Source organism: Agelaius phoeniceus, chromosome 15 (genome assembly GCF_051311805.1).
Source record: "Agelaius phoeniceus isolate bAgePho1 chromosome 15, bAgePho1.hap1, whole genome shotgun sequence".
In the NCBI taxonomy this organism is placed as follows: Eukaryota; Metazoa; Chordata; class Aves; order Passeriformes; family Icteridae; genus Agelaius; species Agelaius phoeniceus.
The window spans coordinates 2,502,775-2,518,447 of record NC_135279.1 but is presented as its reverse complement, the minus strand read 5'-3'; the positions used below and the strand labels follow the sequence as shown (position 1 = coordinate 2,518,447).

The window sequence follows — 15,673 nt, the reverse complement described above, 5'->3', positions numbered from 1 at the left end:
GTAGATACTGCTGCAGGATTTGGTGAGTTCAAAAACTCAAAACCATCAAGTCCAGAGGTGAGCTGTGTTGCACATGGAACCCAGCTCACCTCTGGACTTGATGCTGCCCGTAACTGAGCCCATGTTAACCTTGAATCGCATCAAACAAAGAGAATGCTTTATGTGCCATGGGGTCTTCGGGTGGGGGACCCAGAAAATGCTTTTTTGGTCTCTCTCCTTTCCCAAAATCTAACAAGGTTTCTGCAGAAGAGCTGTGAGGAGTTTCCATGCTCCTCCAAGCTGGATCCACACTGGAGCCCTGGGTTGGGAGCCAGAGCTGTGTCCCAGCAGGCCGTGGTCTGGATGAAACCAGAGACTCCACCGCAAATCTTTTGCAGATCCTTCTTTCCTTTACAGCACTCCGGGGGATTCAGTTTTGGTGACTTTGCTGAACAATTCTCTAAATCAAAGCTGCTTCTTGAAACTCTCCTTTTTTTTTTCTTTTTTCTTTTTTTTTTCTGATGGATTTTTCTCCCTGCTGATTTGGAGCCAGCCTGGGAACAGGGGTGTTACAGGACGTTCAGCACTCTGTGTCAGGCTGCAGCTGCCTGAGGTAGCCACTTCACTCGAGGAAATTATTTGAGGTTTTCTGAGAGCCTCTTGACAGCAGGTAAAGATTGTTTCAGCTTGTGGGAGTGCCAGCTAGAAGCCTCCATAACCTGAATGACATGCAATGTCATAAAAACTCCCACAAAACTCAACTCTGTCCATGCAAGATGCTGATTCTGACGTCAGGGTCTGTCATTTCAGCCATCACTGAGCAGCTCATCAGCATAAGAACTGGCAAGCTGGAGATGCCCTGCAAGTATCTCCTAACAGGAGACCCTTCCATGGATTATTTTAGCTAAGAATGCAACTCTCCACGTCTTGCAGATCTCTTCCCTGTTCTCTCAGGGCAGAAAATAAATGTACTACTGTGAGAAAAAGGGAGAAATAGATGATTTTTGGCCAAAGCTCTTCTGTGGTGACTAAGCAGACTGCAGTCTGATATGTCTCAGTCTGAACAGCCCCATTTCGATGAGCCTGTCACACATAATTACCAACAGAACTTCCAGTTTTTCTTTAGCTCGTGCAGTAGTCCCAGAAATCCTGACTGTTGGGCATTATCTGCCTTATATGAGTTGTAATCTCATCACATTTTTGTTTATATCCACCAGTAATAGAAAACATGCATATCTTCAGTTTGACTTTAGGAATAAAGTAAATATATAATTCTGGCAAATTGTTTGGAATTATAGTTTAACAGCATCTGGTTCAGATATTCTGTAGTAAATTGTTGGCGCAGGCATTGCCACATTTTTTTTATTATTATTATTATTATTATTTGAACCAAAATGTTCTCAGAAACATGTGTTTTTGGTCCAACTTCCATGTAATCCATTTTATGACAGCCACAAAGCTGACGAAGTTTGAAACTTAAACTACCTGGGCAGAAGGGATTGTTTCTGGACACTCATTACACAGCTGATTAACTGAGGAATAAGCAATTCTGGCATGTAACCCGGCGTGTCAGTTGTTTTGGCTTTTTGTCTCAAGGAGTTGTCTTTCTTGAAATACCTCCCCAGGTACAATGTGTACATTCCACCCTGTTTTGCTCACAAATTACATACCTGTCTTTTATGTCAAGTCCAATAGAGCTGCACCAGGTTTTATTATTCCACATTAAAAGTAACCAATTACTTGAGTAAATACCTGTTTTAAAAATATCTCAGAGTGGTTTCCTGTCACTCTAAATACTGAAATATTCTGCAGCATTTCTGACTCTTATAAATCTTTCCAATGGTTCATATTTTATCAAAGAAGCCACATCAGCTTTAAACCTGTGCATAACTCATTGAGAACATTTCTCAAATACATGATTTTTACACAAGCAATCAGGAAGAGAATATATGTGTCATTTTTAATATAGTTAGCTTTGGCTTTTCATGCATTTCATTTTCTGTGACTTTATTGTCAACTTCTGCTCGTTCCTCATAAAAACTAGTTACCAGAAATTCAAAATCGATGATGAGAGGGGAAAAGTGGCTTAAAATACAACCCTTTGAAGCCTCCCAACAGACCTACATTTACTGAGCCTAACAGGTTCTCCAGTGTCGAATCCCATTTCAGTCACTGTCAGCAGCTTTATTCGCACCATCCGAGAACCAGCTTGTGGGAATTAAATCAACATGTTCCCAGAGCAGGTCCCACACCAGGAGGAACCAAGTCCAAGAGGCAGCTTCCCCCGATCTCCTGACCACGTTCCCAGCAGGGCTTTGCAGCTCCGGGCTGGCCTCGTAATGATGTGTCATTTGCAAGTCAGCACCTTGCACTAAGCCTCGAGGTGGGAAAATTACCCAGGAGAAGAGGCAACACTGAATTCCCCCGTCTTGCTTATTTTCCTCGAGTCTGATGAAATCCCACTGCGCTGCTGGGGCTGCACAGCACAGCTCACTCTAACTCTAGTGTGAAATGTGGTTAGTCACAGATAGAAAGCCCAGAATGCAGACCTTGGCACACCTTCCCCACAGCATCCTCTTCCCTTTTGAAGTCATCGGCCTCTCTGTCCTTCAGAAGTGGGTGTGCTTGCTCTCTCCCTGAGTGCTGGAGCCTCTTGCACAGCATTCCTCAGCCTTCACCTGCCTGCAACGGCCTTGCAGGGACACAGCCCTCTTAATAGTCATGAGGGCAGCTCATCTCCCCAAAGACGCCAAACAATTAAATGCTTCCCATTTCAAGGCAGTTGCAAAACGCTCGTGCCACTGCTTGATCATACGAAGCCTCGATCGAGTTATGAAACCCTCTCAAAAAGAAAAGCCTGTGTATGTTAACCAAAGGCAGCTTGGAGTGTATTCCTGAAAGCCAACAGGTGTTCAGAACTTCTGGAAGGAGCTGTGATCCTCTCCAAGCGTTACTGCTCAAACGTGTCCTCAAACGCCTCGCAGCAGGGCACCATCCTGCAGTCAGGCTCCTGTGTCCACACAAGCTCCCAGTGCTGGAGCAAAGCTGCAGTGCCTTTGGGATTCAGACATCCCTGGAAACCAGCCCCTAAATGACTGGAATTGGTAACTATTCTATAAAATCACCTGGCAGTCCATCATGCTGCCAGGGAGCGAGTCACACCACGTTCCGAGAGACGGCAGATTTGCTGGAGCATGACCCGTGGATCCCTCACAGCACTCACCTCAGGAGTGCAGCCACAGCTCCCTGACTCCCTAAGGAAGGGCTGGATGGCACCAGGTCCCCTAAACCCAGGAGCACCCTGAGGAGCGACCTGGAGAGAGAGAAAAGCAGGGAAATCCTGCAGCTCTGAGTGCCACCCGCTGCCCTGCTCTGCTGAGCAGGAGATGGGAAATGCTCAACGTGCTGGCAGCCAGCAGATTTCTCCCCCAAAGTGACACGAGGAGGGGCTATTTTAGGCACGGTTTTGGTAAGGAAAAGATGTTAAAATAACCTTGATTGGAGCAATTAATACAATATGGGCTGGAAAGGAGGAGCAGCCCACTAAGGCAGCCAGGGCTGCAGGGTTCGAAGGACATGCCCTGAGAAATTAGGAGACCTGACTAGAGGAATCAAGCAGAGGGAGGAACATGGGGTCTGGAGGATGGAGACTGCACAGAATTCAAAAGTCCGAAGGGTAAAACACGTCCAAAAATTGTAACTTTAAAAAGAGGCAGAAAGATTGATGAGGAGTGGCTGCAGGAGGACATCAGACTGAAAGCAGCAGGGAAACAGCATTATGAGAAAGCATCATTTGCCAGGCATCAGGAAAAAAAAAATATACAAATACAATACAAACTTACTGGTTAGAAGCAGTGCATTGGCTGTTATCTCCTGCAACAGAGAAAAACTGCCATCCCTTAAATTCTCCTGCCTGAGTTCAACTCATTCAGCCCCCGGTCTTTCAAGGCTCTAGCTAAGTTAGACCTAGCAAAGGCAATTAAATAGCAAAACTCTTCAGCAGTATAAATAGTAAGAGAACAAGGACAAAAGAAGGGCCAGGCACTCCGGGTGAGGTACAAATGAAGAAGAAAAACCTATTCCTTTAATAGCCCTGCTGTCAGAAAGGGCAGAGCCCATCCCAGGGGCACGGGGGCTTTGCAGCCATCCTCACTGGCACAGCCAGCTCCTTAGAGGAAAGCTGCAAGTTGCAGCTCCGAAGGCAGCAGCATGTTGATAAAAGGGAATTTCCACACGAGCTTGGCACCGCCGCTAAGAATTTCAACCTTAAAAAAGACGCTGCGATGTCAAACCCTCCGCAAGGATTAAAAAAAAAAAAAAAAAAAAAAAAAAAAATTAAAATAAAACTTTGCAGGGCTCAGCCCCGGCACACAAACCCCGTGGGCCTGAGACAAAACCGGGGGAGGCCGGGGCTGCCTGGGGGCTGCGAGGGGGTGTCAGGACGTGCCTGCTGGTGCGTAGCCGTGGAGCCATGGTCCTGCGGCGCGGTGTCACGTCCCGCCGAGGAGACCCTTGCTCGGGGAGGTGTGAGTGGATTTCCTCAAGTGCATTTTGACAGCTGTGAGGAAGCGGGCGGCAGCAGCAGCTGGAGACATTCCTAGCTGCGCCCCCCCGGCGGGACCCCCGCCCCCGGCACGGCACAGCGCGCCCCGGCCCTGCCGGGGGCTCGGGGGCTGCAGGGGAGGGGGCGGCAGGACCGCATGGGGCCGGCGGGGTCTGATGAAACATCTGATGTGCATTACGGCAGGGCAAGGGGAGACACGCTCGCCCCTCCCCAGCCAGCGCGGCACTTCTCATCACCTGCTACGGATTTTCCTACGTCGTGCTGTGGTGTGTCTGTGTGTGTGTGTGTCCCCCACCCCGATCCAGCTACCGGACAAAAGGGAGCACCCAGAACTGCTGGGGGGGTCGCAGGGGTGATGCTCTCCCCACGGTCTGAGGGGGGTTCTGTCCCCCGGGAAAGCAGCGCCCGTCCCTGTTCGCCCATCCGGGTGTGCACCCAGGGTACCACTTTCCCCCCTCTAGTGATGTATTTGGCCCAAATCCCCTCGCAGCAAGCAGAGTACAAAATCTCAGGGTGGGGGGGGGGGGGGATGGAGAAAGGAGTGGAAGGTTTCCAAGAAAGTCATTGCAATAGCTGCTTCGGAAAGGGAATTTTTTTTTTCTTTGAAATCAAGTCTTGCCATGAGGCGGCAGTGCCGCAGGACGGCCGGCGCTGGCAGCCGGCTCCGGGCACGGGCACCCCGCTGCTCCTCTCGCAAGGCCAGCGCGGCTGGAGCGCCCCGAAGTTGCCCGGGGAGGGGGTGGGGGGCACCGTCCGCTGGCTGCCGCCTCCCTCCCAAGGGTGTCAAAATCCCGCTTTTTCACCTTTTTTTTTTTAATTTTTTTTTTTTCTTCCTGGTATCCCTCCCTCTCCCCGCACCCCCCATCCCCCGGCACCCCCATCCCCCGGCGCGGCGCGGGTGGGGCGGGGGGCGGGCGGCTGCAACCTGCCGGCGGGGCAGGGCCGGCCCCCGGCGGGCGGGCGGAGCGGGGCGGCGGCTGCCATTGGCCGCGGCGCGGAGCGACACCTGCTCGGCTCCCTCATGCGAGTGACACCGGGGCTCGGCGGGGATATTTGAGGCTCCCTCCGGCGCCGCCGCCGCCACTCCGCGCTCGCCGCCGCGCCGGGCACATGCGGTTCGCGGGGCCGCGGCGAGCAGCGCGCTGGGCCCGGGTGCGGCACCCCGCGGGGGAGGACGCGGCGGCGGCGGCGGCGGCGGGGGGAAGGCGCGACCATGTGCGCGGAGCTCGGCGGAAAGCTGCTGCTGGCCCCGGCGCTGCTGCTGGCCCTGCTGCTGGCCAGCGCCCGGGCGGCCGCGGGCACTGAGGCCACGCACCCGCCAGAGGGGCCGCAGGACAGGACCCCGCAGCAGAAGGGGCGCCTGTCCCTGCAGAACACAGGTACGGCGGGGGGGGCACCGGGCTGGCCTCTGCGTGTCCCCCTCCCCTCGCTGCTGCTGCTGCTGCTTCGGCTGCTGCTGCTGCAGCCGCGTCGAGTTATGACAGGCGTTTTATTTCGCTGTCCGACTGTCAGGCGTAAATCATCGCAGGAAATCGGAGCTCGCTCCTAATTACCTTTAAAGCCCGGCTCTGCCAAGCACGTGTTGCCCGTGCCCAGCCGCGGCCCCGCGCCCGGCTCGCAGCGCGGCCGGAGCCCCGCGGAGATGCTGCGAGCCCGGGAAGGAGAAACTTTCTCGGCGCAGCGTTGGGAAGCGGGTGAAGGGCCGGGGGTAGCCGGGAGGGTCCGGGGCTCTGCCTCCTCCGGAGGGAGCCGGGCAATGATGCAACGGGCCGGGGGTTTCTCTCCTCCTCTCCCGCCCCCCGCGCTCCCTCCCCCGGGCATTATCTGCCTAGGAAGAGAGAGTTGGGGCGTGCGCTTGGCTGGATCGCTTCCCAGCCGTGCAAAGAGAGAGCGCGGGATCCAGACGCTTCCCTTCCCCCCCTCCTTCATCCCGCCCCCCCCCCCTCCCTTTTCCCCCTTTTTTTTTTCTTTTTTCTTTTTTTTTTTTTTTTAACACTCTCCGTGCTGCGAGACGTGTTTAAACACACACGAGCAGGAATGCACGAATGCCCATTAGGGACTGCCACATGTGAATCACGGCACTGTGCAGTTCTCAGCACGCTGGAGCCAGGACATGTGATCCGGCGAAGGGTTTGCATCCGGATGCCAACACAAGCACCAGAGCGAGCCGCGCTCCCGGCCCCGAGCGCGCCCGGCTCCGCGCTCCGCAGCGCTCCACAAAGGGGTCCGGTGCCCCTTCCCCCCAGCTTTCCCTCTGTGCCTCCGACAACCCCTGCATCCCACCCCTGTGCCACCCCCAGATGCACTTCAGGGCAGGTAGAAGGGGAAAAAAATCAAAGGTGGGGGGGGAAAACCCAAAAAAAAGTGCGGCGGCGGTGATTTGGGTTTGAGCGGGTGGCGGGGGGGTCGTGAGAACTCCGGCAGGCTCCGCGTTTCCATCCGCGGCTCCTCGCTCTGCCTTGCAGCGGGTGGAAATTAGACCGAAAGTTGCTGTAAAGACTTGCAAATGGACCGCATGGCAGAGGGGGAGGCTGGGGATGGCTGAAACACGCTGCGGTTCCAGGGGGATTAGGCTGGCTCCCAAGGGCGAACTTTAATTAAAGGTACCACAGGGCACAGAGTACGGGAATTCTTAGCATCCTCAGTTCTGGTCTAAAAGCTGCCCCTGTTTAACTTTATCCCCAGGCTTTTTGAGCAGCCACCTTCCCTCTGGCAGTACTACTACATCCATTTTTTTTTAAAGGACCAGAAGCTGTCATGTTAAGAATTAGATTTTTGGGTTGGTGGGGTTGGTTTGGTTTTGAGTTGTTTTTTTTTTTGAAAGTGAGTATTAGACAGCATTTTTTGCAGTATTACATAACATCTGAAAGGGCAGAATAAACACATATGTACCTGCTAGCTCCAGTACATCTATTTTATGTACTACACATAGAAATATAAATATTTTCTATTAATTTCTGCACAGCTGAGCACACAGTTGCATTTTCATACAACTCCTGGTGCAAAGGACTTTACCTATCAGTGGGAGCTTTGCCATTAAATTGAGAGACATCCTGACTGGCAAAACCCAATGGTCTGCAAAAAATGTTGTGCTAAATGACCAGAAACTTGCTCAAAGTACCAAAAATGAAAAATTTTGGCTGGCTGGGTCCTGGGCTTCTCGTTTTGGCACTTAAATTTGCTGGGGGGGCTTTGCACAAGCCAGAGAGCAAAAATCACGCCTGTCTTTTGCTCCTGAGGAATTCAGGAGCATGAGACAGTTCTCAAGTGAAATAGTTTGACGTAAGCATAGTGGATTTGGCATTTCTTTCTTGGATATCACTTTCATAATGTAATACACCCAAGTTTTGGCCTAATTCCTGAAAAAAAAACGGGCACGATTAACCATTGTCACGCATTTTTCTCTCAAACTGATGTTGGTAGCAAAACAACTCTTGTCTCTCTACCCACCACCAGTTCCTGTGAAGAGTTCTCCAAATTAACTCTAACCAATACTCGTTTTAGCTGAAATCCAGCACTGCCTGGTCAATGCTGGCGATGTGGGATGTGGAGTGTTTGAATGCTTTGAGAACAATTCCTGCGAGATCCGAGGCTTACACGAGATCTGCATGACATTCCTGCACAACGCTGGAAAATTCGATGCCCAGGTAACATGGGGGGATGTCCTACCTGTCTGCTTGCTTCTAACACACACTTGGCATGTACTGCAGCTCCTTAACACATCCTTGCACCAAAACATTCCCAGAGCCAGTCTACTTGCTGTGATTCACTAATTCGCTAGGAATTCTTTGGCTGAAAGGTCCAGAATCAGGACCTCAGGACAGTAATAAAGCAGCAACCTGTCCTAGGAGCCAGGCTGGCTGTAGCTGCAGCTCCCTGGATCCCTTCCACCTCCTGTACCCAGGATAACTCCAGCAGAACCCTTCATGGAGCCAAACATGGGTTTAAGAAACCTGGGTGGCTTAAGCCTCTACACCATGTCAAAGCTGACTGTGAGGTGCAACTTGGGCTCCCAATTCACTTAGAATTATCTCAGTATTTCCCAACAGTTACTAAAGTTGGCCCTCAAGACTTGCACACAACCAGCCCAGGCAACCTCCTAAAGCCGCTGTACCCAAGCAAGCCTTGGGTTTGAGCACTGACGTTAAAATACGTTACTTCCATGGTATGTGGCATTAAGTTTGTCTCCTTCATTTGCTCCCCAGACCATTTATGCATCATTGAGCCATCCTGTTATTATGTCCTGTAAACCTCCTCTCCCATTCCAGAGCGGAGGGAAGGGAACATTCCGACAGGCCAGCGGCATTTGGCCGGACCAGGCAGCTTCCAGGATAACTTGACTAAAAGCACCAGCTACATGGCACTGCTAAAAGTGTGGCACAAAGTAGAGCTGTCCTCAGGATCCAGCCTGTCCCATTAGGGGTGCTGGGACCACCCAGTAGGGAGCACTTTTTTGGAGTGCTGGAGATTTAGGTTAAATGCTCAAGGATGTACCAAGGGCCTGGCTACTCATTAAAATGGGAATTGCTGCTTTTGTGGGTATCTGAAAACCTTCAACTTAATTTCCAAGTGGCTTCTAGAAAACACTTGTTTATTTTTGCACAATATTTCTGTCAGTGGACAGAGCTGACCAAAGGAGTAGGGAAGGAAAGTTGGGAAGGCAGGGAATGGTGCCTATGGAGGCTGAGAGCAGCCATTGATGCCAGATCCCCAGGTACTGCTCATCAAACACAGCCTGTCTCACACCCAGCCTGTCCCCAGTGCAGAGCAGGAGAGTTAAACCCCTGGAGCTTTATTTAACATGAAGGTGACTTTAGCCTCTGCTATGACATGGCTTTTCACAGCTCCTCTCTGTATCATCCCCAGTTATTTCAAGCTGCATTAAATGACAAGACTAACACTGGCCATTTTCTGCTCTGGAACCTGAGAATTGATGTCAGTTTGGGTTTATATAAGAATTCTCTTTTTCACCCCTATTTGCCTACTGTGCTGTGTGTGTTTGTTCCTAGAGGGAAGGGCAAGGGAGTGCCTTTGATATGGGAAACAGAAAGGGGTGAAGCAGCTCTTTGATGAGCAAGAAACATTTCTGGCTTGAAACAATTTGGGAACAACATCTGCTTGCAGGTCTGGGTGAATCTTGCTTAGTGTCAGTGGAGCTGGACTCTTGGATAAAGGGGAGCAAGGCTTTGGTCTTCATGGAGCACCTGCATGAAGAATCTGAGGCTGATGAAGAGGGGGAGGCATTGCCTTCCTTCCATGGGCCTGTTCTCAGCAGGGCACAGGGAGTCTGAGCAGAGCTGTAGCTGCAGGGTCCAAGAAAAGAGGAAAGGAAGGGATAGGTTTGATGCCCACCAAGCAACTGAGTGAAGCAGTCACAGTGGTTAAAGAGATGCTGCTAAAGCAGCTTTCCTCCACCTTATTTTTTAGCTTCTTGGTGTGATTTTCTTAATCTCGCTTAGAATTTCCTGCAACAGGCATGAAGACACTGTAGGATCATGATGATCATGATTATTATTATTATTAGTGCTGATTTGAGTCCCTCTCTGAGGAAGAAAATACTGATAGCTGGGGAATAGGGCAGGTGCACATAGATCATCCATACATGTTTCTGAGTTTGTAAACTAATTTAAAAATAATAATAATAAAAAAAAACCCCTGCAGTTACTGAATGGTATCTGCTTGTGGTCCTGAGGAGCTCAGCATGGCAGGATGCCCTCTCCTTTGTGTGAACCTGCTGTTCTGCCACCCTGGAAGCAAATTAATCCAGTAACTCCAGCACTGAATTACTTCAAGGTGCTTACATTTGCTCTTTCCCTCGTTGGGCCAGTACTAATCAGCTGTTGGGGCAGAGGAACCTCAGAGTAGCAGTGAGGAAGCCCTGGGTGTTTCAGTGCACTGGGACAGCAAAGCTGGGTGACTTGGCAGGGTCTTTAAGGGCAGGGAAACAGAGAAGAAGGGGAAAGCCATGCAGTGATATCCTTAGCTCTGTAATAACCCTTGACATTGTCCTGCAGAGAAGCAGCTGGCTGGGCATAAATCAGCTGCTGTGCTTAATGGACAAAAATACAGACCTACTCCATTTCTTTCCTTCTCAGGGAAAATCCTTCATTAAAGACGCTCTGAAGTGTAAGGCTCATGCCTTGAGGCATAAATTCAGCTGCATCAGCCGTAAGTGCCCTGCCATTAAAGAGATGGTGTTCCAGTTACAGCGGGAGTGCTACCTGAAGCATGACCTCTGCTCTGCTGCCAAGGAGAACGTCCAGGTCATTGTGGAGATGATTCACTTCAAAGACCTGCTGCAGCACGAGTAAGTGCCTCTGTGCTGGTGCAGTCAGAGCGTGGGAGCTCCTTCCAGGAGTGCCAGTGGGCTGTGCATCTGCCCAAGAGCTGTTTCACCTCCTCCTGGCCTTAAGCACCTCTTGTTTTCCCATGTACAGCACCAAGGTAGAGCTCTCTTTGCAGGGCCCCTTGAGGTTTGTGTACCAGGGGTGAGATGTGGCTGTGCAAGGAGGTGAAATGAGTTGGAGTTGGATGTGCCAGTCCCCTTGGTGCTCTGGCAAGTACACCATGGGTGTCTGCCATTTCCAGAGGCATCTCACAATGCTTTTTTTGTTTTCTGGGCTCAAAGGCATCATTTTGACCTCAGTATCCTGTTAGAGGTGACAACTAGAGAAGGGGAGAGAAGGTTTATGCAAAGTTGTCAGCAAGATGATAATTTCTTCTTTAAATACATACTTTGAAATGTCTTGTAGTTAATTGTCCCTGAAAGAGCTGCAGTCCCCCAGGTAATCTCCCATTCATCTTATTCTTTATTAATCTCAGATGCTTTTTAATAAAACATGGGGTTGTACAAAATGAAGGCACAAGTCAGATTTTTGAGGACTACATTCCTCTGACTGGGAGCACAGCTGTCCTCCAAGGAATGGCAGGCACAAATCCTACTTGGAATTGATCAAAGCTGCTACATGACAGCAACAAACCAAGCACAAGCTGTTTGTACTGACTCTTTGTGCACAAATGCAAAAATCAGAGCCTGTTTTTCTTGCAGGTGAACATCTCACTCCTGAAACAAGAAGGCTGAGCCACAGCCTGGCATCAGGCTTAACCTTAGAGCATCTTCCTACCACACCTCTGTGCCTTGATATTAGCACAGAAACTCAAATCCCAGCAGTCACGAGAGACAAATTTTTTTGCAGAATCACTTCTTTGGGAATTTTAGCCTTGCATTTTATTTTCCTCACTACCCAAAAGAGCTGTGCTCTGATTCCCTTAGTGCTGAAAACCACCCCCCACTAATATTTCAGCTGCAGTTGCAGAGAGATGTTTCAATGCCAATTCACTCCCATAAATCCTGTGCTGTGGTTTGTTCCAGCTGGACATGGTGGCCTGAAAGCAAAGCCCTTTCCCTGGACATTCCTGAGGCTGGGATCAAAGGCATGGCTGGGGGCAGAGCTGCTGTGCCCAGGGCCATGGGCAGCATCCTGCTGGCTGAGGGAGAAGGGCAGCAGGGCTCCATCCTGCCCAGCAGCACCTCTCTGGGCACTGCCTGGGCTGTGTCAGCAGCTATAAATTGGGTACTTGGCACCAATTAACCCCCCCATCATTTGGGGATGAAAAGAACCGTGCGAGCCAAAAGCTGTCCGAGGAGGAGTGAGTTATCCCTATTTTATGAACAGGCTCAAGCAGGAATGCTCAGAGGCAGCTGCTTATTTCTGGGGAGCTGAGCTGGGGGGTTGTTGGTTGGAGAAGAGAGGGTCATTCAGCTGAACACCTATAATTTGCATGATCTCATTTAGCGCTTCCTACACTCCAGCATCTCCCGGAGTGGGAGCTCGGCTCTCCTATGCGGGACTCCCCAAATAGAACCAGCCAGCCTCCTCCCCTCCCCTAAATTTAGAGGCCATCTCTGAAGCTCTTGAACTAAGGAACTTGTTCGAGATCAATAGGCAAGTGTGGCAGAGCTGGAAATAAAATCACGTCTGCTGACTTGCAGCCTTGTGCTCAGTTCAGGTACTCTGGTCAGGCCGGCTGAAATGCAGAAAGTAAAACAGGCAAGGAGAAATGGGCCAGTATTAATCCGCAGGGCTCTGGCAGGCTCTGAATACCTGAAATATTTGGCAGCTGAGCCACTTTTTAGTCATACCAGCAACCTTTTTTCTTACCAAGATTTCTGCAAAGGTTATGCCCAATTTCAAGGACTCATTTCTTGGGAGGGCCGGAGGTTTATGTCCTTTTGCTGGATCACTTTGTATGCAACGTGCTCAGCTCTCTCTTATCTCCTGCTTTACATTTAAAACAAAAACCTAAGAGCAGAGAAGCAAGTGGCAGCTCTCAGGCTTGTTCTCTGTTTTGCTCTGGCTGTTCTCTCCCGATGAGTGTTCGGAACGCGGTCGGGCAGCGAAGCCTCCTCCTGAGTCAGCTGTGGGGGTCAGGTTGATTTGCTATGGTGGAAGTGGTGACAGGCCTTGGCAGATTGGTCCCTGCTGCATTCCAAGTAACTTTTTTTTTTTTTTTTTTTGAGCAGTAGGAACAATCCAACCATGGGAAATATTTTGAGATAGGGGGAATAGGTGGCTCTCCAAGATTAGCGATTCAAAATGAGTTTAAGTGGTTGGTAGAGTTAGACACTGAGGATAATCTGTTGGTTTTCCTCATCTCTTCTGTCTTAAAGTTAATGAGAAGAGATTTAGACTTGTCCACAGGCAGCAGAGCTGCTGGATGGGGTGCCCAGGAGGGGCAGCCCCACCACCCACCCCACACAGCCAGGACTGCTGACCTCGGGCAGCTTTCCCCTTGTGCTGTGGCTGATTCCTGCCATGGAAGATTTTTAAGCACGTCCTTCTGGGCCTGCAAGCAGCTGAGCAGTTGTGTCAATAGACAACATCAATATTGACCCACAAAACTTGTGACCACAAGTATTTTAAAATTGCTGCACTCGGTGACCTGTGGCTGAGAAGCCCAAGTGCCTGTGCTCGAGCTGCTGGTGCCTTGGGGACACTCAGGGGTGGGTGGGAAGCACAGAGGGGATTCAGCCAGGGCATGTTTTGAGGCCTTGTTTGGCTGGGAAAAGGTGGATACTGAAAGCTCTGTAAGGAAATGAAGAAATAAAACTTGGTGTGGGAAGAAAAAAGTGCCACCAAAGTGGATTCCATTTGTCTGAGCTCTGTTCAGGCAGATCCTGGGTCCAGATAGGATCTTGCCTGTGATGGAGATCAACACCCAGTGCTCCAGAGATGATGAGGAAAGCCAGAGACTCTCTAGCTGAGTGAGAAAATGCCTCCCTCTCACAGACTGGGGGCTGGTGAATGCTCTGTAGCTGCCATTCACCCAGAGGCAGAGCCTGCTTGGGGAAGCTGAAGGCTCTGGGCAGGAGCAAGTGTCCTTTGCCTGCTGTCCTGAGTGACAAAGATTGGAGGGTATGGAAAGAGATGGAGGCAGAAAGTGTGAGACAGTTCTTCCACTTGCCAAGCAAGAGCTCATCTGTTCTCTGCTGAACATTCCAGTTCTCCCAGAGTATCTCCAGGGGGAGAGCAAGCCAGATCAATCCAGAGAGGCTTTGACAGGATGCCACCGTGCATTTCCTGCAGCGAAATGCCTGATTAGAATATGGGATTTTCCATAATTAACGTGGGCAGAATTGCTGCTGAGTCAGGGGGTGCCAGGGACTCACACCACTGGATTTGCTGTGCCCAGGGAGGGTGAGGCAGATTCTTCACTGATTCCCTGGGGTGGATTTTTAACTTTTCTCTCACTGCTCCCCTTTCCCTCCAGGCCTTATGTTGACCTAGTGAACATCCTGCTCACCTGCGGCGAGGAGGTGAAAAAGGCAATAACGAGGAGCGTCCAGGCCCAGTGTGAACAGAACTGGGGAAGCCTCTGCTCCATCCTGAGCTTCTGCACCTCGGCCGTGCACGGGGACGCCGTCCTGGGAGCCGACAGGAAGGTGGGGGAAGGCAGCAGGGCCGGTGCTGGCCGTGGGGACATGGTGGCCCACGCTGACCCCGAGCACAGGGAGAGCCCACGAGCAGCCAAGGCAGAGAGAGGTACCAAGGGCCACTCCAACGCCCGGGTCAAAGCTGGGGGCCACGGTCCCAAAGGGGCCCACGGGATCCTGGACCGGACAGACGAACTGTCCGACTTCGCCGACATCCGGAGGTGAAAAGAGGCACCAGCTCCCCCTTCCCCCCCTTAAACCTCCTCCCTTGAGTTCCATCCTCCTGTCTATGGACATTCCAAAGCATTTCCCATTCAGAGGTCAAGCACAGGGCATTGCAAGATATCTATGGACCTCGGCATCAGTGTGTATATAGTAGCAAAGGGAGAGCAGTGGCAATGGGTTATCGATCCAGCAAACTCGGCGCTCGGGTGGCAAAATGTCTCCGGCTAAATTCTTTCCCCCTTTTTTTTTTTTTTTAATGAAATGGACATCATCTGAAATTTAGGATCTTGTTGGGTTGGGTTTGGTTTTGGGGTTTTTGTTGGGGTTTTTTTTTTTTTTTTCATTTGGGGTTTTTTTTTTTCCCTTTGGTCTCCTTGGCAGGGGAGAAGGTTCCAAGCGGGCTCTGCCAGGCTGCATGTGGCTGCTTGTGGCTTAGCACCTCCAAAGGTTCAGGGCACGGCCTCACAGCAGATGGCTGAATTCCAGGGGGATTTGGTTTCTGCCTGTGGCTGGGAACGCCAGAGCTCAGGGCTCTCTGTGTGAAGCTCTCTAATGAAGGAGCTGCCCCGTCTCTGGCACAGGAACCATGTGGTCTGGAGCTCCACCACTTTCTCTGAAGTAACTTCTGAGCCATTGTTCCCACCTGGGCGACGCTGCCTGGTTTTAAGTGCCCCCTGTTAGTTTTTAACAACTGCATAACTTGACACTTGCTGATCACAGAACCATACCCAGTCACTTCAAAGGCAAGTAATCAGCTTCCAGACAAGGCAACGTGACTGTTAAGACTTGCACAGGGTGTGGAGGACCCCCAAAAGCATTCTCATGGGCCTCTGAAAACCCTGTGCATATTCTCTGCTTCCATCTGCCCCCTCAGTGATACAGGTCTTCCACCCTTACAGCCCAAGCCTAAAGGGGCAGGTGTGGGCTCAGACAGCAAAGGACCCTATAAATCCCCATATATTTAGTTCTTT

At 50.9% G+C, this 15,673-nt stretch overlaps 1 protein-coding gene across 1 annotated transcript; it reads left to right on the top strand.

Annotated features, from left to right (window-relative positions):
• The first annotated feature begins 5,535 nt into the window (after positions 1–5,535).
• On the top strand, positions 5,536–14,952 carry STC2 (stanniocalcin 2). Its single transcript, XM_054643115.2, has 4 exons — positions 5,536–5,922; positions 8,048–8,190; positions 10,639–10,850; positions 14,315–14,952. The coding sequence occupies exons 1-4, from the start codon at positions 5,757–5,759 to the stop codon at positions 14,700–14,702; spliced, it is 909 nt and encodes a 302-aa protein (XP_054499090.2). The 5' UTR covers positions 5,536–5,756; the 3' UTR covers positions 14,703–14,952.
• Positions 14,953–15,673: the final 721 nt, after the last annotated feature.

Coding starts and splice junctions, on each gene's coding strand:
- STC2 (XM_054643115.2), top strand. CDS start 5,757: ATGTGCGCGGAGCTCGGCGGAAAGCTGCTGCTGGCCCCGGCGCTGCTG. Junction 5,923..8,047: donor CCTGTCCCTGCAGAACACAG/GTACGGCGGGGG, acceptor TACTCGTTTTAG/CTGAAATCCAGCACTGCCTG. Junction 10,851..14,314: donor AAAGACCTGCTGCAGCACGA/GTAAGTGCCTCT, acceptor CTTTCCCTCCAG/GCCTTATGTTGACCTAGTGA.